Source organism: Lepidothrix coronata, unplaced genomic scaffold (assembly GCF_001604755.1).
Source record: "Lepidothrix coronata isolate B3197 unplaced genomic scaffold, Lepidothrix_coronata-1.0 Scaffold37, whole genome shotgun sequence".
Classification (NCBI taxonomy): Eukaryota; Metazoa; Chordata; class Aves; order Passeriformes; family Pipridae; genus Lepidothrix; species Lepidothrix coronata.
This window is the reverse complement of record NW_016690217.1, coordinates 2173894-2200808: the sequence shown is the minus strand read 5'-3', so window position 1 is coordinate 2200808 and position 26915 is coordinate 2173894. Positions and strand designations below refer to the sequence as shown.

The window sequence follows — 26915 nt, the reverse complement described above, 5'->3', positions numbered from 1 at the left end:
TGTGAATGACCAGGTCTTGCTCCAGGATATTAGCTGCTTTTAAAGACAGCACTGAACTGGCCTCCAATATCTGGTTAGGTATAACAGAAAAACAAAAACTAGCAGTGCAAAACTAGGTCATTGTCTTCTGGGAACACAGTCATTCTTTTGTACGTGGCAATCACTTTTAAAAATTGAGAAATTTTAAATGCATCTTTTTTCATGTAGGTTTGGAAGGACAATCTCTTGAAGTTTCCAATATTGTGGACATTAGAGGAGAATATAATCGTGAACTTGCAATGAGAATTTCATCTGACATTAACAGTCGAAATAGATTCTATACTGATCTTAATGGATATCAGGTAATTGTCATCTATTAATTATAAAAGCCTAGGGTGTCAGGTTTTGACTGTTTAAATCCTTCTGAATCTAAAGATCTTGAATTAGATTAATCAAACTCTCATGTTAAACTGCAGTAATCATTTAAGAGGAGAAGTGCTTTTTAATATGTATCTGTATAAAATTTGATGTAGACCAGATGAAGAAGTAACTGCTTTTAAGGAGTTTGTTGAATATTCCTTTATATCCTTTTTAATTTAAGAATTATAGAAAGGCAAGTTATGACAAGCCACCATGTAGTTGTTTGTGTATCTCCATGCCTTCTCTTCCTCTACTTGTTCTATTTAATTAGAGCCCTTTGGATAGCACAATAACATGCTTATACACAACACAATGTGTATAAGGACCAGCAACTCAGACTTAGAGAACAGCTCCTTGCAGCTGAATTGTAAATAAGTGAAGTATTTTCAGATGTGTTATGTTTTATTGGTAATGCATCTGATGAAATATAGTGTGGCTGTTGTCTTAACTTCAACCCTGCAGCACACACAAAAGAAAGGAAAAAAACTATTGTTTTGCCTTACCTTCCTTCTTTGTAAGAATAGTTTTCCAAATACATTGAAAGCCTTGCCTGCTGAATAAGAGACTACTGTTTTTCCAGTTATGGTGTAGTACTGTATTTTGCTGGAGACAGTGAATATTTAAATGTAATTTTAATACTACTACTCAGTTGTCATGTACCATTTAAGAATTTGAGTAGCACTTTAATAAGTTCATATTATAAATCAACAATTCCTTTTATACTTGAATCTATTCACTGCTTGCTCTCTAGAGGAGAAAAAGTTTTCTCTCATTCTATAACTGTGATAATCCTTTTCGTAGATTCCCTTGATGGATCTTTCACATTTTTTAAAATATTCTTTGATCTAAAAGTACACTAAAGTTATCATTTCCAAAGTGGTAATTTTAGCCACAAATCTCCAAAAAGCTACATAATACAGTGGAATGAGTGCTTTCATGGTGATTGTTCTTCCAAGGCACATGGAATAAATGTTTAAAAATGTCTTTGATGTTTATATGCACAAAAAGAATGTACTTTATTGAAGTTTGTGTCCATATTGCAGATCCAGCCTAGACTGATGATGAGCAAGTTGCCTCTTCAAGCAAATATCTATCCTATGACTACAATGGCTTATATTCAAGATGTGGGTGTTCGTTTGACACTCCATTCAGCTCAGTCTCTAGGTGTTGCAAGCTTGAAAAATGGTAAGTATAAAATGATAGATATGATAAAGGCTTATCCTTCATGTTTTTCTGAAATAGTTAATTCAGAGATTACTAAACCTACCTACAAGCATTGGAAGAAAGGAAATAAGTTTCTCCAACTGTGACAGGTTTTAGAATATGTCTGTAAAAGAGGAGGAAGAGCTTGTTCCTAAATGAGTTCCTGTCAACTTCAGTGAAAGACCTGTCTCAAACTAGGGGCAGAGGAAAAAGATTGTGAAAAAGACAAAAGGAGCAATAAATTCTCAAAACCAGGTATTTTTCACCCAAGAACTCTGATGGAACTCAAGGATGAAACAGCAAAACTAAAGGGTTTGTTCCTTTTTGTACTGCCCTGGTACAGTACAGAGGACTTATGAATGATTCTGATCATTTTTTTTGTTCAGTTTTTTTGCTTTGGAATAGACAGCACTAGTCTTAAGTTATATACAGTATAGCCTAACTCCCTTTCTAGGAAAAACAAGAGCAGCTTTTTTTTAAAGATTAGTGTTAGTGAAATAAAGGATAAATATGACCCTGGGTAAGAGTCAACAAGCATACCTCACAAATTTAATGGAGTACTTTGAAAGAGCTGATGAATATGTTGACAAGAAAAATCAATTCATATTAGGAATTCCAAAAGTGACACAGTCTTGTCCCTCAGAGCAGAGAAGGGTATGATGAATGGCTGGGAGAGCTGGAAGCAGAGACCAGTTATTGAGTCTATACTGCTGTCAGAATCGGAAGGTATTCAAATAAAGCTAGAAGTAGTGGGTAAAATAAGGTATATAATTCATAACTTAAGATATATAATTCCTTGCTGTAATAGATATTGCCAGTTTAAATTTATATAGTTTTGAAAAACAATGCAATGAATACTCATGAGAAAAAAGTCTGTCAGAAACTGTGCAAAAAACCTACTTCCCACTTCCTTTTAAGAAAAATATTATAGATACTCTGTTCTGACAAAAGGTGAATACTATACTGTATTGGTGGCAGTATTAGCAAACTAATGTATTTTAGGGCAAGGACTTAACGCTGACTAATGGTTTAATAAAACCACCGTGGAAAATACCAGCCTTTTGTACCAAGACCACTGGACAGAAGGCCCAAACCACATTTTTTCCTGTCTCCCCTTGCTGGAAACCAAATTCCTATTGGCCTGATCTTGCGAATAAACTTGACACTACCAAATGTTGGTATGCACTCATTACATAGGTATTGGGGACTAAATTAGTGTGCAGAGGCTCTGTTACCATGTAATAGTGTCTGTATTTACTCTTTAACAGTCTTAGTCCCTGCATCACAGAATAACGCACCATCTAAATTCGCAGACACTCCCGCTTTCTGTCATAAAATTAAGGAAGGCTACCACTGCTTGACATTTTGCAGTTAAGAATCAGGAAGAAACTGACTTTCTGTGAGCACTTGTTTCAAATCTGTCAGAGGACATTAGAGGCTTTTTGCCTACTCCAGTTAAATAAAAGAGCAGCAGATGTGTCCCATACCTGGTTATGGCATTTATTTCTTAACCATGTCACTCTTTGACAAACTCTGTTATGTCACTCGAGGATAAGATATACCAACGTCAAATATTTACTCTCTCTCTACCAAAAAAAAAAAAAAGTGTTCATCTAACTTGTTATCATTAAATAATATTTCACTAAATTACTGAGTTTACTACAATTGCCCTAAGGTCTTATTGGATTCTTTAAAAAAGAAAAAGAATGCAGCTGGTTCAGTAGTTGCTGAATATCTTACACTTTATGACATTTCTTCCGAAGGCCCTTCAGGAACTCAAAGGGATCATGGAAGAAAATTCAAAAACATTACAATTTAGGCAAGCACCCTCAGTAGCTCTGTATCTGTGACTGACATAGTGTGTATAACCCACCATCTCAGATTGATATAAACAGTACCTTAATTCAAAATAGCAGGTTTTTTCTTACTCATTGCCAGCTGACCTCTGTCCTAGATAAACAAAATCTGATTTTACTTGAGGGAAGGGAAGAACAAGTATTTAAGAAAATCAGATAAATGTTTGTAGAACATTGAAGTATAAAAAAACCTTCCTTAGTAAGCAGAGCCTTTTCTAGAAGGTTAAATTGTGCATTTCTTATTCATGATACAAATATTTCAGTCGTCCAGTTTTATTTAGGAAACAAGTACACTTGTTTAAAGATTCAGTGTACAAGAACCTTAACAGTCTAATTACATGCCCTGAGCTGGTTTCCCTTTGGAGACACATACTTGAAAAGAGGTGAACTTCATTGTCCATAAGACTATTCGTGATTTAACATCATGCTTAAAGAGCTATTCTGTATGGCAGTGCTGCAGTTCATATAAACACTGAACTTCATTACCTAGTGCAAAGTTCTTTCCTATTCCCACAAGTGAAATTCACCTTACAAGAAGGGATTGTGTGTGTTCATATACTCCTGTTGAATATCTATTTTAGCTTCTGCCTTCAACTGTGAAACAAAAGCAAAGAAAGGAAAAAATATATTTGGGAGGTCTAATGGTATTAACTGTTCTGATAATCAGTCCTAACAGTACTGATCAGTTCTTCCTCTTCCATACTTAAGAAATATTATGATTTTTTTAATAAGTGATGTTTCAGAGAAGTTTTCATATGTTTAATAGAACCTTTACATATTCTTGTTACTAGTATAATCCTTGTATTGCTCTTTTAGGTCAGCTGGAAGTGATCATGGATCGCCGACTTATGCAGGATGACAACCGTGGCCTTGGACAAGGTGTTCAAGATAACAAGATTACAGCTAATGTCTTCCGACTTCTGTTGGAAAGAAGACACGGGACAGATGTGGTAGGATTCACTGTCTGGATTTTTTTGTTTTTTTGCTAATTAACATATAAATATTTATTTCTGTTGCGGCAGCAATGAACTCAGTAAAGAAATTATTCCCTGAGCTGTAGAACTAAGGAAACATATCTTCCAAGTCCAAGTTTTGTCCTCTTACTTGCATATGCTCTTCTTAAAGACTTCATCTTTCTCTATTCCTCACACAAATCCTGCAGCATCTACTTTCTCACTCACACTTCAGTGTATGAATTTTGGTTGTGGAAGTCTCGCTTTTTTTTTTTTAATTCCTTTTTATTTACCATGCCTTTAAAAAATTGCTAACGAGCCTGAGTTCTGCTTCTTAACAGTGTTAACTGAGTGTGAACAAAGGTTGACAAATTAATTCAGTTGAATGGGTAGAAAGAGAAAACCTCTTATGAATTTAATATTCTTAGAAAATAAGAATTAAGTGGAAATATTTAGATGTCAGACATAGGAACCTTATCAGTTCATTACGATTCTAGGAAAATTGAGACCATTTTGTTTTAAGGGTTTTTTATACTTGCACAGATCATCTCACTTTGTCTTTTTGTGTCTTAGTCTTTTGAATAACTTCAGGTTTTTTTCAGTTCTTTGTATTTTCTCACTTTGGTTTTTTTCCTATCATTTTTGAGAAGGACAAAACAAGAAGTACATCTTCATGCTGAAGCAGTAGAATTGTGATGACAGCACTGAGTATATTTTAAAATCGTTGCATAGCTAAAGATGAGAGGTTGTATACTGAGCTGCTAATGAATATGCAGATAAATTGGAATTAATTCTGGTTTATAATGGATGTCATTAACCACTGTGAGAGGATGATAATATCAAGCTTAAAGCTAATTTTCACCACTTAATGATTGACAGTTGTACACGTCATTTTGATTTTCTAGTTCCTCATCATGTATAACACAGGCTGCATATTAACTGCATTTACCAGTGGGGTGTGCAACTATCCATGCTAACCTGAGTTCAGCAGCAGTCTAGCTTTGACAACAATGAGCAGTGCACAGGTTAATCTGTCCTTACAAGAAGAAACCTGCAGAGAGATCTGTACTGCCACCAAAAAATTCTTTAGTACCCGGGGTAATTTGTGTTGTATTAAATTAGAATCTGAAGCTGGTAAGTAAGAATTACTGGACATGGAAATCTATGTTTACATTATCAAATAATTTGAAAAAACAGAAGTAGATCAAATTAGTTAGTGCCATGGGGCGTGCATTGATGCCGTATGCCGTTTTAGTGTTTTCCGTAGAACCATAAAATAACTCACTAAAAGGTACCTCTGGAAGTCTTCCAGTTCAGTCCCTGCTCAAAGCAGGTCTATTTTTGTGTCAGAACAGACATAAAAGATTAGTCATCCATTCAGGCCATAAAGGAGATGTGATGGGTTAGAGCATGTTTGGTGCCATACCTCCAAGGAAGCTTCTTGGTTACTTCCTTCTAATAGAGAGCTGTTCCTTATACACTCCTCTGCAAACTGCAACAGCGCCTGGTGAAGTGGGGTTGGCCGTAAGTTTAATTTCAGAAAAGCACTGCTACTTCAAACCAAAACACTGTATCAGAAAATATTTTTAGGTTACCTCAATTTAGCATAAAGGCAACCTAAACAACTCTGGTATTTTTGAGTTAGTGAAACATTTACATTTATCTTTGCATATATTTGCCTGTTTGTTTGGGGTACCAGGCAGGCATCATCTCAGTAGAGTAACAACGTATTCCCCTTTTTTTGTTAAAATCCTTTCTTTCCTACAGTTTTGAAAGATTCTGTGCAAATTACTGAGAATCTTTGAAAGGAGAAAAGGCTTGTAATTACCTGCTACAATAAAAATTTTCTGAGATATTTTGGATACCTGTGCTTCTGCATCTACTCTTCCCCATAACTCTTTATGCTGTGTGTGGTTTTAAAGAACTGTTGACTTTAAGGACAGTTGGTTCTTGTACACTCTTGCGGAGACTTGAAGAGAAGTGGAATCAGAGCTATGAGGGAGGAGGCACAAAGCCAAAGAGGTGCTGTTGTCCCAGCTGGTACAGTGTGCACAATCCCCAGGAGCCAAGAAAGATGTTTCAAGGAAACATTTTCTTTCTGGTGTTATATCTGGAATATCCGTTTCCTATATTGAGTGTTCTAGAATGTTGTTTTTTGAAATTTATCTGAACATCCGTAACATTTTCTGATTCATGTTACTGTTTCAGATATGTTAAAGTAAGGAAGGGTAGTAGCCTCCTTTTTTTATTGTTAAATGTACAAACATGTTTTTTTAGTGCATTGTTACTCAGAAGGTAGTTGTTATAATAACTTAAAAATAGCCATGTCAGAAAAAATGATGATGAAATTATATGCAGTTTATATATGCATTCGGCTACAGTGTGACTCATACACTGACCCTGATTTTGTTGTCAAGCCTTATTTTATTATTGACTGGAGGAATCATGAAAGCCATTGGAGGAGAAACTTTTCATCACTTGACATCTTTGCCAGTACAAGCTTTTCCTAATGTATATTCCAAAATATTTCATTTTATCTTTTCTCAAAAACAATTCTGAAGAACGGGACGTTTTCTACTCTTTGAGAAACTTCCCCATAAAAGGAGAGTATATGAAGTGTAAGATATGCAGTTCTTTAAAATAAATTAAAATAAATGTGCATCACTGGTGAAATTACTGTGATTGTTTTTGTTTATGACAGTATCAACCAAAAGTTTCTTTTCATTTATATCTCTGAAATACTTCCCCACCCTGAACAGTAAATTTTAATGGCAGAGTCAAACCATGTGAATGTCCTCAAGTGTAAGACGCACCTGTCTGGCGGGTAGATAGAGGAGAATTCTTAATAATTTGTAATAATTGCTAGCATACTCAGTCTGTATTCTAATAGGCTCTTAATCCTAATGCTACCTGGGTTTTGGCTCTTGAATTCTAGCCCATCGAATCAGTCATAAATACTCCTTCTGATATTGTCTGATATTGTCTTCAGGTTGAAGACAATTGTCTTTTTGGGTTTGTTTTTGTGTGGGAGAGTTTGGGGGGAGGTGTTTGGATTTCATTCTCTGTTTGTTTGGATGTTGTTACTTCTTTCCCTAAACTGGATACTACTAAAAGTTTGTTCAGAATGACAGTATTGTTCATTAAGTAAGCTGTGTACGTAGTAAGAGCTGGACAAATCTCATTTCACTTTACATTATACTCACATAATTTATTGATAATTGTGTCCCTCAGGACTCAGATATTTTTGCTGTGTTTTGATATAATTTCTATATAGGTCTTTTAATCCTAGTAGTTGTAACCAATTCTGCTTGTATGTTCATTTTGTCCTTACAAGCATTTTTTGGCTCTGAATATCTCTTTGAATTCTCTTCTAATATTAAACCTTCTTTTTCCTCAGATTGTTAAGTAAGAACTGAGTGCATTCCAATTTTAAATTGGAGAGATTAATATTTTAGCTGAGAATGAAACTGAGTACTGTTATCAATACTTGCCTGTCAAAATAGTAAATGCTTATTTTTGAAAATATAGACTGTTCTATATTTATTGTAAGTTTTGGAAAAATAAACATTAATACCTTTTTACTTTCTGAACCCCAGGATGTTGTATTAATATAAGAATATGAAAGAAATAGGATTTACAGGGAGTATAAATATACATTTATTTTATAAGTGACGTAGCTGGAGAAAAGATGCCACACCAGGCATATAGTTTCTTCTTCAGGTTCGTATTTCATACCTTGCCTTCAGTTGCTCAGCTGATTTAACTGGATTCATAGCCAAAATTCAGTGGGTCAAATAGATGCTGTGGTTTGGGGGAGGTTGTTTAACGAAACAGTGATACAGGCAGTAAATAAAATCACAAATATGTGGGAAGATAGTCAAACTCCCTTTCTTCCACTAAATACAACTACTCTCTTTTTCTTATTAAATATCTGTCAGTATACATTTTCTCTGAGAATGTGTGGTTGGTGATACAGCAACTTCTACCTGATTATTCTGTTGCATTTGCCACTTCCTTGGTGTGCATATTTATAATGCATGTGCATGCCTCACATGGTAGCTATACACTACATACTGCGTGCATTGCTATGCTATATGTAACTACACCTTAATAAACATAATTACTTGATGTTTCAAAAAAGCAGAAACTTGACATTGGCCTAATTATTACAATTTAAAAGCTTTTTCAAGCCCATGTGTGACAAGCTCAGATATTCCAATATCATTTTTAGTTGTATTTACCACAGTGAACTCATCAAATGTATAGAAAATCCTGAATGTTAAGGTTTTAGGGTTTTATGGTGAATGAAATAAAATATAGAATGAAATTTAAAAAAAAAAGGCATTCCCTCTTGCTGTCACACAGAACCCAATGCATCTTCTTTAGAGCCTTACCACATATATTTAGTCAAGAGGGAACACTAGTTTCTTACTTCATTTGGAGACATATTCAGGTATGTGCTACTTCTTTACAGCTTTGCTTAAAACACTAAATTATTATTACTGCTACTACTATATAGGTTGTACTGTATTTCTTATGCAGGAACTTTGTGTCTGCTAGTCAAGAATAATGTTTCCATCTCTTATTTATCTACAAATACTATCTGCTTTCAGGCAAGCACTGTCCTGCTTTTTATGTCAGGGCACTTTATAGCATAATTCCCTTCAACAATCTTTTTTTTTTTAATGAAACAGTGACAAAGATGTGTTGCAGAAAGATTTTAAATAAAGGCTGATTTGTCTGCAAGCTCCATTCATGTGTTACTGTGCAAAGCTGTAGGGGCTAAACATTCTCATCCTGTAAAAAGGCACCAGCCGTTTGTACCTGGCTCACGGCTCAAGTAGGTAGTACATAGGACTGCCTTCTCCTTGTTTCTGGGCTTTCAGCTATGTTTCTTTTGTGTTGCTTTTCATAAATTATGTACGTCTCAACAGTGAATCACTTTCCTTGGTTTGTTTTTATCTGTCTTCATTTGTGTGTATCTGTCTGCTAGTTCTGGTTAGAAAGAATTTAACCTCAGTAGTATGCATGGTGTTCAAGCTTGTTCCCTCCACTTTTAGCTCATACAATTCACCAAAGCCAGAGGGTAGACCTCTTTGTAGTCTTTTGTGAGTTTATCTAAGCTGGTGCAGTTTGAGGTCTGAAAAACTTTTCTATGTCACCACTTCGAGGAGGGCTTACTCATGCCTGCTGCAAGCTCTGGTGGTAGGATTCTGATCCTCCCTAAAGGAGAGAGAAAGTCTGCAACTCCCTCTTCTTCTTCTTCTTAAATTCTCTAATGAAATAACTCCCCAGGAGCAAACTCGTTGCACACGGAACAAGCAGTTTCCATCAGCAGCAAGAACTTTACATGAGGAACAGACTTTCAATGCCCTCTGCAGGGCAAAAGTTAGTAGATATTATTGTGTAGTTTTTATCTTTATCATCAGTTTGCTTAACTCATGGCTAGGCTTCGCGAAAGAAGATTTGGGGAGGGCTCTACTCATGTTTGTTGCAAGCGTGTTGACTACTTCCTCATCAAAACTCCAGAAAATTTCTGATCATGTTTTCTGCCATCATTGGGAACAGGATAAGCTCTTCCCAGTCATCAGGGAAAATCTAGCACCATGCCCCTTTCACAGGGCTAGCATGGATTATTTATGTAGGCATTAAGTCCCTTCTCTTGTGCCATTATTAACAATATAAGCACTGTAAAAAGAATTAGAGGAGAAGAAATAAAACTGGAGAGTCTCTAACTGAAGTACAAATTACTATTATTATTATTATTTTTATTACTTTTATTATCAAAGAAAGCATGTTATGCTGTATTTTTGCTTTCATCTAACTATATTGATGGCTGCATATTAACTGAACTCAGTAATTATGGTGATGTGCTTATGGTCATAGTGACTAGATACTTTCTTCACCATCTGCACTTTTCCATAGACCAGCAAGCACCTGTTCTTCAAGTGATCTCTTTATAGAACATGATTTCTGTTATGGCATCTGATTAAAGAGTAACTGTATTAAATTCAAGGAACTAACAGTCAGCAAAGGAACAGTGATAGGTGGAGCAGTGGAGCACTTACTGCTCCTGAGAGCATGAAAGGGAGAAAATGAGACTGTTCCTGGTGTGAAACCGAACAAGATGGATCAGCAGAAATTACCCTAGTCTAAGAGAATTTTGGGACTTTTTTTTTTTTCAAACAAGAGGTTTGTTATGGAATGTTCAGTGGCAGTGACACAGGAGAGGAAAGAGAAGGATTGAGGAGTAATGAGTGTGAAAAAGAAGGGGTTAAAAAAGGAAAAAAAGGGTCTGATTAGGACCAGTGCTTGATCACCACAGCTCATTCTGTATTATTAAATCTACTTTCTTTGCAAGTGCCCAACCTTTTCTGAATCTGTGTGAACCATCAGCCAACATCAGGTAGACTAGGAAACAGCTAGACTAAGAGGTCTGTGTGACAGTTGTTGGAGGGAGGGAGGCCATTGGACTGGCTTCCAGTTGCTGGTCAGACCTATAATTTCCATGTGCATGTAAACAGCTAGCAAAATGCAAGCTGACGGGTAAGGGGCTGGCACCTGGAAGAGTGTGAAGTCTGAGCTGATGAATCTGGAGGCCTAAGGTCCAGAGCTGCATCTCAAAGAGGTTTAAAGTCCTGGTTTTTGAGGGATCAGTGGTTGTGGAGTTAACTTACAAATCAAGAAAGTGAGGGTCTTTAACCAGTGAACTCCAGACCTGATCAGCTGGAAGGCACAATCAGATTTGGATTGTCTGTTCTGCTTGTGTTACCCTAGTGCTCTGCTTATGTGGGTTCTGGCAAAGGTGTTGCTCTCTGCTGATGTGTATGTCTGGCCATGTTTTTACATATATGCCTTAATGGGAATAATGCTCTGCCTTTCTCCTGATTGATGTTGGAGGCACAGAACCAAAGCAGGGTCCCATCTATCAGCCTGGAATGAGAGGAGTCTCCTGGTGTCTGGAGACTGGGAAGAGTTCCTCCTGTGGATCCAAATTTCCCTGGATTTGGTTATCTGTAGGAGTCCCAGGTTTCCTCATCTGCAGTCTTAGTGCCAGCTGAGAATGCACAGGCAGTACAGAAAATCTGTTGTGATTTTAGTCACCAAATGAACATGCAGTCTTGTGGATATTTTATGGTGCCTCAGAATTTCCACTTTTTCTTTAAAAACTCCTTTCACCTAGTGTGGCAGACATGCATTTCCAGTGTAACACCCTCCAAGTGAATTGCTAGAAAATTTTACATTCCTTGAAGTAAAGAGATAATATCAGATTTACTCTGCTTAGATGAGTCCTCCTTTGCTTGTCACTTCAATAGCTATCAAAAGACCCTCAGCATTCCAGATCATCATTCTCAATAAAGGACATGAAACATATGGCCAAAAAAAAAAAAAAATGCTTTGATGTGCAAAAATGTACCATAACTGATGGATATGTCACTGTTGACAAAAATGTACAGATTAACAATTCTAACCTTATGTTCATCTGGGTTTTTGCCCCCAATATTTCAGGAAAGCCTGATACTCTGGTGTAGCAGAAGATAATCTGGCATCAGTACTCTTGTTTATAGTCTTTTTAAGATTTCAGGATAGCTACCTGTTCAGTACTCACATTTGTGGCTGTTATGTCTAGTTGCAACTTATCCAACCTTTCCTAAAAGTCTAATTTTTTGCAGAGGACATGCTTTTTTTTTTTTTAGAGATTACTTTAAGATTGCTCTGCTGAAGAATCTTGCAGAGCTTTGACATCTTAAATGTTCTGAATCCCACTGCTCAGAGAAGATCTTGTTATCACCTTATTTGATTTCCATACAAAATTCCCTCTGCAACCACTAGCCATTTTCAAAGCTGCCTGAAGTGATGGTCAGTGCTTTCTTTGACAGATGCTTACATGAACATCACACTCTGGGACACTGAAAAGGAATTACTCAGCTCAGAAGAATTAATCCAGTTTTCATCAGTGACTAATTGCTGTTTGTTGTGTCATGGGTGTAAGGCCCTTTGTCCAACATCTTTCTCCTTTCCTTCTCAAACTCACAAGGAGTTTTTACACAAAAATCTAGCTCCAGATATTGACCTCAGAAGAAAGGGAATGATTCATCCATATCAGGATCACTTTGAGAACTTGTCAGACTTTGATTATTCTTTTTGTATTACAGTGTGCAACTTTGAATGAATTTAAAGCAACTGCATCTGATTTTCACTTGGTGAGATAACAGCCAGGCAGTCTTGCATGTAAAACCTGTAGCTACCTTGAAACCATTTACTGCTTCATGTCAATTGCATGAACTTGACTAGTATCAGTCCAAAAGAAAATCTGAATTTCTCTTCTAAATTGGGAGTTTTAGGGCAATGTGTGTATAGAATGTTGTGCAATTTTCTCACTCTCTTCCTGTTTAAAGACTCCTTCTTCCTCAAGTGGTGAGCACTATAGCTAAGGATTCAAGATGTTTGCATTTGGGGTAAAGTGTATGCAATTTTAAAGCTCAGGTATCTGCCCTTACTTGTCACTTACTTTTGTCATGCTGTAAAACTGAAGTTCACATCATCAGTAATGTTGTCAGCTGTTTGTTTCTCACCTATAAGCAGCCTAGCACAGTATTACAGGATCAGTTTCTCATGCAGAAGCAGCATTTCATCAAACATCCTGATTCATAAAATCTTTGAATTGTACAGAAAGAAACAAATTTTTCTTTCCATACTTGTCTTTGGGATTCTTTGACTGACCTTCTTGGTTGTTTTCAGTTGCTAGTTTATGATTAAGAGATATTTAAAAATATTGTCTCCATATGTTTTGGGACTAAAGATGCTCTGAAAAGTCTTTCACTCCACAGATTAGATTTTCCAGTCCAGAAACATTCTTCTTTGAAGAGTGCTGCGTGTTGGTGAGAGGGAAAGTTGGTATAAATTGTTTCCTCACACAGCATGAGAGAGAATGAGAGACTTTTTTCTTTCCAGGAATAATCTAAGTGGTTAGATATCAAACTGTTTTAGTCTGCATCCCTTGATCTTGCAGGCCCAGAATTCTCTCTATTTCCAGATTTTATTTGAATGAGCTTACACCCAAAGTCAGCATCCGCATTTCAGCATGTTTGATCAGATAGTTCAGGTGCCAGTGGGGATTTACTGTTATAATTAAATTTGTTTTGTAACTTTTTTATAGCGGAGAAAAGTCTAGAGGAGGAGCAAATATTCAAGATATGTATTTGATGTACTGTCTGCCTCAGTTTCTCTCCTTTTATATGGGAAATTTTAGACTACTTGTCTGTGTTGAAAAGTTCATTGGTTTTATATTAGCTCAATTCATGTCCAGTTATCAACTGCGTCATCTTTACTTTCTTCTCTACATTATTTTCCATTTATTTCTTATATTCAATTAATAAGTGATTTTTCAAGAGTGATTAGTGGTTTTGTCCCCTAATTAAGGGCATTAGTTCCTCAATTTAGACTCTTTCCAGAAAACACTCTGAGTCTTTTCTTGGAGGGAGAGTGACTTTTTTACAGAGACAGATGATGATAGGAAAAGGGGGAATGGTTTTAAATTAAAAGAAGGGAGATTTAGGAAGAAACTCTTTACTCAGAGGATAAGGAGGCACTGAAATTCTTTGCCCAGGGCAGGGATGCCCCAAACCTGGAAATGTTCAAGGCAAGTTTGGACAGGGCCCTGAGTAACCTGATCTAGTAGGTGGCATCCCTGCCAAAGGCAGAGGGGTCAGAACTTGAACATCCTTTCCAACCCAATCCTTTCTATTATTTCTGTGATTATCAGTAAAATAGCTCATTTCGGATATAAAGGCACTTTTTATAGATGAGGCTATTCTTAGAACTTGTTGCAAATTGTAAGATAGTTTTATACTGCAGTATGGTTTATTTTTCCTCAAAACAAAAAGTTTAAAATTATTCACCTTACTTTTGATGACAAGGAAAAATCCTAAATTATTTGTTTACATGTATTGCAAAGTCACTCAAGTGATTGTATTTCAACACAGACTATTTCCAATTGGATAAGTCTATGTGAATGTACTGTAAGGTGGTTAAAAAGGCAGTATTTCTTCGATTAGAGCTCATTAAGCTGACGCATCATGATCTGGCATTCATCAGATTGTTACCAGTACTTAATGTTTGTAAGGGTGCCAGAGGAGCTCCGTTCACACTTTGAGTGATAGATGCTGTCATTTAAGTTGAGGAAATAACGTCACTTTTGAGAGAGCAGTACTTTAATTAGATGGAGACTGTGGGACTATATCTTCTACTTAGCATCAGCAGGATACTGCTGAAAGCCATCCACATGGTGAAGGTGTGTATAGAGTAATTATTCTTCGAAATGTATTGTTTGCATGCGCAAACTCTTCTCATCTCTTTTTCCAGAGAGTCCTATTTAAATTTTGGATCAATAGATTGAGAGGGGAAAGATGTACTCCAATCCTTTCATGACTGTGATGTACCTCGGGGGGAGTGTGATTCGAAGTGTCGCTTCTCAGTCTTCTGTGATAGCATTGTCTTCACAGTGTTTGCAAAACCAGTTTTCCCTTGGTCTTCTGGCAGCTTTTGACACCTTCCATACTCTCCATTCCCATTGCTATTACATAGTTTCAGTGAACGACTGCACTTCTGTTAGTGCAATCATCCAAAATGGACTGTTGTTCCACATGTAGCAATACAGGACTCAAGAGAAAATCTCCACCTAAGTCTTAGTTTCAAAGGGGATAATGCATGAGGGATAATGCCCATAATGTTTTATTATGGGGAGACGTATTGGGAACAAAAATCAGCCAAGTTGAATCATCTCTGGTTCTAGCATTTGCTAGAGTCTTTCAGGGCTGTGTTCCTCAGCAATCCTGAGTTATTTCAAGAATCTAGGAACTGAGGAGCGGGTTTTCCGGTTCTGCTATGGGTTATCTGACAATTTTGTCCCACTGCCCATATTCTCTCTCAACCACACTTTTTCAAAGTTTCCTGTGACACTCCTTCCATCTTTCCTGGATTCTCAACTGCAATACAGCCTACTATATCTTTATATTTAAATCCACCTTTTTTATTCTCATTGCTTCTGTTAGTCTTAGAGAAGGCTAAGGATTCAGGCCTAGAAGATTGACCTTCCCTGTGCTATCCTTTCCTTGACAAGGCTGAGGATTCATCTGATACTTTTACCATGGGCAGTCTTTTACTTTTGTGTCAGACAATATGAAAACTTGCCTCCCATTTTTATTTACACTTGGGTCTCCGGAATTTGGGCGAAGTTTTGACTCATGGGTGGCATACTTGTGTTTCCATACACAGTGATTTTCTGTACGTATAGCAGAAGCTTTCAGAAAGATGTCACGTCTCTTCGTCTGAAATTACCTTGGTGGCATTTTCTGAGGAACATCTGCTACTGAAATTATGAGGACATCTAAATGAGTTCAATTTGTTTTCAGCAAGCACCTTCTTTCAGGCATAAAGTTGCACTTAATAGAATGATTTTTCAATCACTCTTCACATAACAAATTGTGGCCCTTCTCCAAATATTTGGGATGTCTTACTGTGAGGATTTGCACGTAAATAAAATATTTTAAAGAAAGACAAACCAAAATGAAATGTTATTTCTGTGAAGGCTCACCCTTCTTTCTCTTTCCATCTCGTTGGAATCCCTTAAATCTGAGAAATCTGGAGTTGAAGGCAACTGTGTTGGGTATGGGACAGGCATTTCTTCCTTGAACGTGTTAGCAGTGTATGTTAGGCAGAGGTTGAAAGCAGAGGAGGAAATGGCTGAACATGAATTCTGTTTAGGCAAATTTACTGATCTCAAATGAGTATGGATACCCATTGTTTAAAATGAAAAGCTTATGTTGAATAACTGTTGTTCCTGGATAGTAGTTGTCTCTTCTGCTTATTCTCAGGTAACATGCCTAGAACTAGGAACCATTTGCAAGGACTTTTCCTGCATATTTTGTTTTAAATAGAATGGATAAAGTATTTTTCTGATTCATGCGTGATTTGTGAGATATTTTAGGAGACCTGTTTTCAAGTTCTCAGATATAAGCAATCAACTCATTTTACAGGGGGAAAAAAGATGGAATAATAATAATAATAATAAAGAGAAATGACAATAAAATATTTTGACTGACTTTAGCACATCTATGGCAACAGAGTGAACAGTGTTCCTCTTGGGGCCAAAAAGTGAATTCTGCTTTGAAAGAAGATTTTCCCTGTGGGTAGAGCATGCATGCAGTCATTTGAACTGCAGGCTTTCGGATTTAGTGTATGTAGAGCAAGCTTGCTCATGCTGTAATTGGAAAATAAGAAAATCATGACAATGAAGTTGACCAGTGATGCTGAACTTTTTAAGATAATGAAAAAAAAAATCAAGGCTAACTGAGGAATAGAAAACTCATGACTGATTAAAGATGCTGTAAAATGGCAGATGGAATTCAATGTAAATAAATGTAGTGAGACACATAGAGAAGCAATCCTCTGCAATGATCAACTGTTATCAGTTCTATAAAGTAATTTGTGTGTCATAATAGGTATTTAAAAGTACTAGCCTCAATGCTTAGTAGCTACCAAAGAGGCACAGTCTTAGACATACTAAGAAAAGCACCAAGAATAAAACAGAAATTACCATCTTGCATTGATTCAGCTCTGGTATGTTTTCAGTTGCTACACTGTCAGCTGTACTTAGTGCTTCTCCAGAGGTATAAATAAATGTGCATACATGCATACACACCCCAAAACAGAAATTACTGTTATGGTTGTCTGTTATAAGATGGAAAATAGTCCTCCCCTTTGCTTAAAGTATCACCCATTTGTTTTTTATTTCTATTTTTTTAGCCTGTCATAAAATGTACGTTTAATATAACAATGCTTAAGATACTATGTTTTCAGTAACCTTTCTGCAAAGTTTTCATTAAATGTCACCTGTTTAACTCTAAACAAGCAGGGATTTTATCTGACTAAGTACGCAAGGAAAAAAGAAAAAATAAGAGCAAAAGAAGTTTTCACCCATTTCTACTCTTTTCTTCACTGAGATTCCAAAACAGAAATTGCCTTTTTGAAGTTCCTTTGTTTTCTTTCCTTGGCTTCTATGGAGTTTAGCTAGTTGTGAATATGTAGGATTAAGCAATTTCAGATTTGTAAAGCAGCTTCTGCAGCTGTGTAAAAGCACTGCAAATACAAAACTTGGGAAAGTACAAAATTTGTGAAATGTTGGGAGAGAGTCCCTTCACTTCCTGCTGGCATGACATTGACATAAAAATTTGAAAAGAAATCTTTTGCAATGTGGACCAAGACAAAGATGCCAGTTGTTATTTCTTCCAGCAAATAGTTTGAAGAAGAAAGATTTAGAATAGAATGAAGGATTTAGGATACAAGTTAAAGAAAGTAAGAAATACAGGTCAGAAAATTAATATGGAAAAGGAAGCCTACAAAAGACTAGCTTTTTTTTCTCCATATTCAAATAGATACTAAATAAATAGAAGCAACTTGCTAAAGTATTTGCTAGTTTCTTTCTCTAAACTACCTTGTTTGTACATCAGAGTCTAACACAGAAAGGTAAAGAATGGTGTAAAATGAGATGTCATCTAATTATAATTTTGGAAGATGTACTAATGGTGTACAGGAAAGTATACCTAGTAATAGAAGAAAACTAATGGACAATCAAAAGTTTCCAAAGGTAATTAAATGGGCAGTCTAAAAATTAAAATTTTCTAGGCAATGAATGGAATAATTTATAAAGTAAGTGAGTTTAAAAATTCAGATATCTTAACTGGATTCATTCTTTTGTATTTTGCAGAGTGAAGAGAAGGCATCAGTCAGTTTTCCATCACTTCTTAGCCATATGACCTCTCTTTTCTTAAATCATCCTGTAATTCCAATGACAACAAATGCAGAGTCAGATGTCCCAGAGATGATAAATACGTTTTCTCCACTCATGTTTTCCATGCCTTGTGACATGCATATAGTCAATCTGAGGACAATCCAATCAAAGGTAAGGTCAAACCACTGCTTTTGTGAGCAAAAATATGATATAGCTTATTAATATAAACAAATAATTTATTCTTTGGAAGTAATTTATGGAAGGTTTTATGTGATATGGTAAACTGCTATGTGATAACTATCTTTTGTTAATTCTGCAAGAACTAAAGGCTTGTGTCTGAGTAATATGAAATGCAGGGGTTGTTTTTTCACAACATATGAATATGCATAGTGCAGTATTCTGTCTCCGGAGGGGGCACATTTCAACGTGTTCCCAAAGCTTAAGAGAGAACAGTTCATATACTTCAGCCTTTTCTGTATTAGAAGAATTAAATTTAAGATCATTGGACTTTGTTCTAAGTGTGTTTTTAATAAAGGTTATAGTTTTAAACTCAACTTGTGTTGTTAAAGCACTTCTAAGGTTATTTACAAGACCTTGTTTAATTATTCTAACATCATCTTGTAGTGCTTGGATCCTGTGAAACTATTCTCTGGTAGGTATACAAAAAAAAACCCAAATGAAAAAATAAAAAAACTCAGATAAAAAAAGCCTCTTCTGTTCTCAATATTTTTTTCCTTGCAAAGGCAGGAAAGGTGTGTAACTACCATAATTTAATTATCAGTTTCCTAAACTAAAGGAACTGGTTTTGTATCCTTCTTCTGGCAACTGTTCTATAAATTCTTTTCAGTTTTTCAACACCTTTTAAAATGTGAATCTGTTAACTTTATGCTGCATTGCATTGTCACTCACAAGTGCTGTTACCACCATGAAATCTCTTTTTTTATTCTACCATAATTAGATAGTTACAAACTACTTGTCCCTTCTCCTTTAGAGTCTCCGTGGTGGCTGAGGTAAAACTACTCATCTATATTAACGTCAGATTATATTCCCTTTATCTGTTCTTTGTTGTAAGTCCTAATCCTCATTTTAAAACTTAAAGAATTTGTTTACTTTCTCATGCTTTGTCTGTTAGTAGTTCAATCTCACATACAGTCCTTCAGCTGTGACTGATTCTTATTTCGAATTTCAAAGTGGAATAACTTATACTTTGTGGGTCTTATACCTTTGAAAAGTTTGGAGAAAACGTTATATTGAATTAAGTCTTCACATGAAGTGATGTTTCACACTTCACTGTGAGGATTTTCATGTGAGGATTTGCTTCAACGTATCAAGTTCAGGTGTAGACCTTCATGAACATGTTCCCTCTCCCTCTTTGAGGCCTAAACTTCCCCCCTCTTGTTTGTATCATCTGGCTGTGAAACCTGTGAAAATAAAGGGTGGCTCTGTGTCTGCTTTTTTAGTTCAATGTTGCTACTTGCAGGTGAATTCCATGATTTTATCTGAGCTATAGTGGCCCCACTATCCCAATTGGTATAAGGGTATTTAAGACTATAATCTCTTCCTTGTCTACAAGTGTATATTTCATTGATTACTGATTGACAGCTCTTGAGCCTGCAGCTTCACTTCGTCCACCCCAAAGTGAACATTTGCAGTAGTCATAGGAGAGGAGCACATCATTATAGGCACAGAACAGTCCTTCCCCATAGCAGAAAGTGCTTTGCAAATAATTTTGTAAATCTTTCCTCACTTTCTGCTTCCTTTCTTTATCTTCCAAGAATTTGAATGATAAGTATCATAATTCTGGCTAACTAACACAATGAATTTTTTTTTCCAGAAATATTAATTTCTCCATTGCTTTAGCTGTTGATTTTCCATAATCCATTACAATTTCACATAAAAGGGTACCAAATTAAATAAAATATTATTAAGATTTAAGGTAGAAATCAGAAAGAATATTGCTATTTATTGCTAAGATATCTGATCTTGTTGTGGAAGAGTCCAATCCCTTATGAATGAGACATTTAAAGAATTTTTTTAATAGATCTCCAGTTAAGAAGTTTGACACAGATTTTACCTGGTGTAATAAACTGGGCCTCAAGATTTAAAACTGAGAACATTTGTCACTTTATACTAAACATAAATACATGATTTTGTCATGTTGCCTTAAATTTTTGGATTTAAAAAGAGTTTAATTTTTTTTTTTCCATTCAAAATTTTAGCAGCATTGCCCTGGCATACTGCTTATGAGAAAACCTAGAAATTTTGGGTTTTTTCTATCTAAAGGCCTAATGAGAGGCTGCATTTCAATTCTCAGAGATCAAAATCAAATCAAACTTTGGCAGCTCTTCCAAGAAAGCTAGTCAGAGATTTGATAGTGCAGTGGTCAGGATTTTTTTACTATGTAACAGTGCTGTGAAGTTTTACAAGGTTAAGGCTGTTGTTATTTATTGAAAATTGAGGAATCGGTTACAGAGTTTTGTGCAGTGAGCATGGTTGTGTTTAGAAGGTGTATTTGATGTAAATTAAGTTCACCCTTGCTCAGACATTCCTTAGGCTTGCATGCAATTAGTCTGATTTAGCTAGAGATGATATAAGAACAGATAAGTTAAAGTTGATGTGAAGGCTGTGACTTAATTTTACACCTGCTTTGAAAATGAGTTAGAATAGCTTTATTTTTTTGCACGTGGTTGCTATATGCATGATAAAAGGTTGAATACTATATCATAGATATAGTAAACCCTTTTTCTCAAGTTGTCATTAATTGTATGTTACTTTTATGCTTTAAATCTTTTGAATCTTAAGATAATATTTAATTTTAAAAATTTGAGAGATTAAATATTCATGCCGTAATTTGAAATGCATACATCCATTTGTTATGCAGATTAGTAAAAGATAATAGAGGAAGTGTTGATACCCATTACTGGCTTGTCATTTTTAACGTTAATTTACCCCATAGGAAGTCAGGCTTTTTCAGTCTAAATTTTAATGTTTCACTAATCTGATGTTTAGACAGACAGTATTATTTTGTGTTCATGAAATCTTCTCAAACTGAGTTTTAGTCATGATTTGTAAACTATGCCAAGTTTTTAACTGTCAGTGTTTTACTAAAAAGGAGCTCATTTCAATTCCAAATAGTGCTGAATAAATTTTTACTGTTTTAAATGGGAAAATTAAAACCACTAAGTTTATCAGTTTTTACCATTTTTTTTATTATTTGAATGAGTACTTAATACTACAAATTTGTTGCACTTTGAATCTGTGTCATGCTGGGTTTCAAAGAAGCTGGTTCAGGCTGATCCAAGAACTCCTTTATGAGAAGAAAACTATATGGAAAGTCTGTTAGCGTAAGACCTCTCATTTGGTACACCTTGAAGAACTAAAGCATGACAAAGTGTCTAGTGCTCACTGGCATAGGTTTCTGAAGTACCAGAAATGAACTGAACTCATGGCAGAAGCTTTAGTGAAAAAGCACCAGTGCAAAAGCAAGTAAACCAGAAATAAGTAAGAGGATAATAGCCTGAAGAACTAGCATGGCTTTGGATAGTGGCTACATTAATGTTAAGACTTAGAATTCTTAAGGATCTTTTCCATGCTGATCAATTCTATGATTCTATGAAGGGTATTTTGTGATGTGCCACTCATGTGGTGTGGTTTACATGCAAGTTCATCTAAAATGTGAAGAATTTTTTGCTGTTACTCCTGCTGTACAAGAGCGGTTTTCTACATTTTAGTGTAAATGAAAAAAGTTCTATCCAGTTCTAGGCTGTGACTCTGTTTTGACATATGAAAACAGGATTCTGATTTGAGGCATTCTATGCTGTGATTTGCCCTAAGTGGTGGTTTTAGTGATTTGATCCAAACTAGGACGTTGAGATTGTTGGTTACTTTTGAGTTACTCTTTGACATCTGTTGAAGCTCAAGAACACTGAATATCTTATAGATAACCATAAAATTTATTTCATATTTGTATTTCAGTGTACAGTTTTCTGTACACCTTAAGCTGTGTTAGAGAGCAGCTTTGCAACATTAAAGTTTGTTCAACATAGTCACATTGAGTATTTAAATATGACTATTGTAGTTCACATGATTTCCATTTTGTTTTCAGTTTTGCCGTATAATTTTTGTGGAAAGCCAATTAATACAACTGTGATAATTACACTTCAATTCTAAGTCTGTATAAGTGCAAGTACTGAGCTTTAACCTCGACAACATACATTTATATTCTGTAGTACATTGAATGTCTCAACTCTTTGCAGTTCGGTTCTTTCTGTGTTTAGTCTTATAAATTTCAAAAAAAACCCATGAGGATTGAATCTAGGCTGAACATTTTTTAAGGTATAAGTGGCTGTATCACTGTATAATAATGATAATTTTATGAGGTCTAAAATGTCTTTCTTACTTCTACTTTATGAGTAATATTTTATCTTGTTTATTTGTAGGTAGATACTGAGCCATCTGATGAAGCTGCTCTGATTCTTCACAGGAAGGGATTTGACTGTAGATTTTCAAACAGAGACATGGGTCTGCTCTGTTCCACTACTCAGGGAAAGGTATGCTGATATTTTACGGGCGGCTTACCTTATGAGTATTGCAGAAACACTGATACTTTAGTCATATTGTAGGTGAAGGCTAGGTATTTATTTCTCAAGAGTTATACTTTCAGGATAATGGTAGAATTTACCTTGAAAGCTGCTTTCCATTTGATAAAGTTGTGAATCTGCTGGTTTGTGGGAATAACCCTGTAACCATCAAGAAGTAAACTAGTTTTAATCTCATTAACTTCTTGTGAATGAGTATTTCTCAGATAATTTTTAATAGTCTTTTAGAACTTTATGAAGTAAAAGAAATCAAGTTACATATTCTAAAGTGTAGCTTTTGAATATTACTAATATACCCACAAGTTATGTGACTGTTGCTTATTATAGCATGTTCTTTGTCTGCCCATTCTCTCTTAAATGACCTACACCAATGCAAATATCTAAGTATTTTAAGATTTTTATAGAATTGATGTGATGTGTAAAACTATGAAATATAAATAATTTTTTTCTGAAGGTTATAGATGGAATGGAAGGTAATTAATCTGTAGCAATTTTGTAATAAAATTTTAAAATAGATTTGGGATTTTCTTTAGGGAGAAGAGTAAATATTGTTTTAATAAGAAACAAGAAGATTTTTAATATTTCTAATAGTTTTTAATGTATTCATTTAACTTCCTTTGAAATGTAGCAAGTGAATACTGCTTTTAAAAAGTTCTGAATTAGTATATAGTATTTGGTTTATGGTACTTAAAAATATTCATAGTCTTTAGTGAGAGAATTGCTGTGCTGGTACCTGTAAGGAGATGTATAATTTTAAGATATATACTGCCTTTTCTAAATACAATCTTTGTTTGCTTTTTGTTTTTTTTCTTTCTTTCCCCTCCAGATAAAGGTGCATAAGCTCTTTAACAAATTCAGAGTGGAAAGTCTTACACCCACATCTTTATCTTTGATGCATTCATTTCCAGATGGCAGAAATATAAGTGAAATAAATATGAGTTCTATGGAGATAAATACGTTCCGGATTCGGCTAAAATGAAATCTTGCTTGAATACTCAGATAGAGAAGAAGGATCTGCAATTACATCTCCTCTTAGTTTCATGTGCAATAAGAAGCAGATTAATATTGTTCCAGCTTCTGGATACTGTGAGAAAAAGATGCATTCTATAATTTTTTTTGACCACACAGTGAAAAGCCATGTTGCAAGCAACTTTTTTGTTTATTCAGGTTCCCCCCCCCCCATAAAATAGGAACAGCAGTATAAGTTAATACAACAAGTGAAGAAATTTCTAAGGATGTTAACCTCTCAACAGATGAAATCTCAGGTTAAATGCTAACTAATGATGCTTTTGGTGTTTTAAGTTTCATAAAGAGGGGATTGGATTTTAAACAGCCTTCTTTTGCTGATTCTTGATGAATTTATGTATGAATAACTCAATCTAGAAAGTCCTGATACAGCTTGGAAATAAAATACGATAAAATGTTCTTGTGTAGTAGCTAATGTCCAAATATTTACAATCATTTATATAAATGACAGTAATCTCAATTTATTCCACAATTAATTTCAATTTATTCAACACAAAGGGGATTATTAATTGTGGTAAAATGAAAGCCTGCAGTACTTGTGATAAGTGATGGTAGATTTTAATACTTCTACCATTCCACCTGAGTTATGTAAATAGGAAAACACGAACCTATGAAGTAATTTTGCAATGGAAATGTTTAATAAAACTCCCATTTTGTTACTTGACACACTGGGATATGTGCAATTATTCCATTACCATGATGAGAAATGTCCATAGTTATCATGAATACAAAATTTTTTATAAAACTCATTTAGATACTGATATTCTCTGAAATGAGTTTTCTATTTCAAGATTACCATATCAAAATAAATGTGCCTTATTTTTTGATATGTCTTGTTACAATTTTGGTGTCTGTGTTAGTGTTTTTGGGGAAAAAGTAGTTTATATAATACTTAAGCTGTGTATCTCCTATTTGACAATGCTGGCCACCCTCTGATCTATGTACTCCTGCACCAAGTTTGTGCTATCTTATTCTGAACATTTTGACTATTTGAATGTATTAATATTATATCATAACCTGAAACACAGACAAAAAAGAGTTACTGTAGAGGCTAAATTCAGCTGCTTTCAAGAAAATTGCAACTTGATGCAGAGAGTTGATAGTAAGCAAGACATGATTTGCAAACCTATCAAAACATGTGCTTGCATGTCACAGACTGTGGTGACCTGTTAATTCAGAATCATGTGCCTATATTTTAAACAACATTTTTCAAACTTGCAAACTTGCAACCTCAGTTACATTGCCAGTGTTCATGTTGCTGAAGAATGGAGACTTAATTTTACTTTGTTTCATATTAATTCACATTTAGTGCTTAAGCCATCCAAGTATGAAAAACATTTCCGTAAGTAGAGCTGCTGTTTACAGTTAATATATATAAACAGTCACTTGAATATGATCCCATTTTCTAGTCTTCATTTATTTTCATAGCTCATTCTTCTATATCTCTGTTATGCTTTACTTTTCCATTCATCATTGCTTACCTTCAGTACTAATGCATGAAAAGTCATCATAATTGGTAAAAAGATGTGCTAGCTCTAATATCGCCTCCTGTATTTAATTTCATCACTGTTGTTCCACAATTGTATCAAATATCAAAGTCCATCAAATTATATCATGTAGCTACAGGCTATCTTAAAAGAAAACGAAAGTCATATTTCATGCATTGTCCCAGGTTGGATCTCTGAGATTGTATAGATTTTCCTACTTAATTCAATCTACTGTGTGCTTTGTAATAATGTGAATACTTAGTAGGATCTGGTGCAAGTTACATCAAGAATATAAGAACACTAACCACAAATAGAAGAATCAGATGGATCCAATAAATGGATGTTTTCATGCAATAAACATGTACTGTAACTTTTCTTAGATATAGTATTTGAAAATACTATTTTTTGTTGGAACTCAAAGCTTGGTAGACTTTCCAGCAGGAATTTCTCATAACATTTATTTTGTTGCATCTTCAGAATTAAAATGTTTAAGGGACTTTTATGTGTTCTGTGCAAGAAAATATTCAAAATGCTATTTCAGTTTTATTAGGCAGAAAAGTAAAATTTTGATGCAATAAAGTTTTAAAGTATCTTGCCTCTTGGAATTCCTTCAAAAGATCCTTTGTATAACATTCAGTCTTTTTTTTTCCTCATTAACTGTACAATCATGATGCCTGAATCTTCCTTAACCAGCAGATTTAATCTTTGTTCCTTTGTATTGCATTTTTTGTGTAACAACAGCTTTCAATTTGGGATCCTTTCCTGAAATCCTTAAGTAAGTCAAAACTCCAGTCAAAGTCTCATGATGAATTTTGCTTTAATTTGCTCGGATTGTGGCTGTCAGTGAGGATGGGGGTTTGGGTTGTTGGTTTGCAGGTTTTTTTGGTTGTTTTTTTTTCCCCAACAAGTCTTAATGAATTCTTATGCTGTATTTTTGTGAATTGGCTATCTAATTAAATTCTATTATCTTGGGGGTTCTTTTGGTTTTTATCCCTGCTGGGTTTGTAACTACTGGTTAAGAGAGCCAAGCATCCTTAACTTTCAATCTGGTTTTAAAGACAATGCTGTTTAAGAAATGGTTTAAAACCTTGTAATTACTTTCCTACCAGAGTTATACCTGTACTCATTTTTGTTTTTTTTTTACATTCCATTATCGTAATTGTCTTTGGTTTACTTGCTCATATTGTCTGAAACAAACTGATTTCAGCCGAAGGTTTTTGCTATTTTCTCTTGGAAGGTTTTATATCTTATGGGGATATGTAAAATAAGATCTCTAATAAAAGGTAATGTTATTGTGAGATGTGGCCAGTGTCATTAATGCCTTGGCTGTAGCAAATTTAAATTTAAAAAAATTTTAAAAAAAATGAGTGAAACAACAAAAACACCTTATTTGACAAGGCTCATGTATCAGTAGCTTTTGGGAATGACAGTTATCTGTAGTGAGATGAACTCCTGATGAAAGATGCGATCTATTCCACAGCTGCCAAAGAAAAGAATATAGATGCTAACTTCAAGGATATAAACAAGTGACACTGCACAGTGTGCAAAGGAAATGGGTTGCTCTTTTGCAAAAGAAATCTTGCACTGACTTGCCAGAAAAT

The 26915-nt window shown here is 35.1% G+C and overlaps 1 protein-coding gene across 1 annotated transcript in view; it reads left to right on the top strand.

Annotated features, from left to right (window-relative positions):
- MAN2A1 (mannosidase alpha class 2A member 1) overlaps positions 1-26678 on the top strand; it is a 107144-nt gene extending 80466 nt beyond the window's left edge. Inside the window, exons 17-22 of the mRNA XM_017812722.1 lie at positions 208-341; positions 1443-1584; positions 4275-4408; positions 18180-18374; positions 22643-22753; positions 23628-26678. Coding sequence (XP_017668211.1) covers positions 208-341; positions 1443-1584; positions 4275-4408; positions 18180-18374; positions 22643-22753; positions 23628-23780 — 869 coding nt within the window. The 3' untranslated portion in view covers positions 23781-26678. The remainder of the gene's footprint in view (positions 1-207; positions 342-1442; positions 1585-4274; positions 4409-18179; positions 18375-22642; positions 22754-23627) is intronic.
- Positions 26679-26915: the final 237 nt, after the last annotated feature.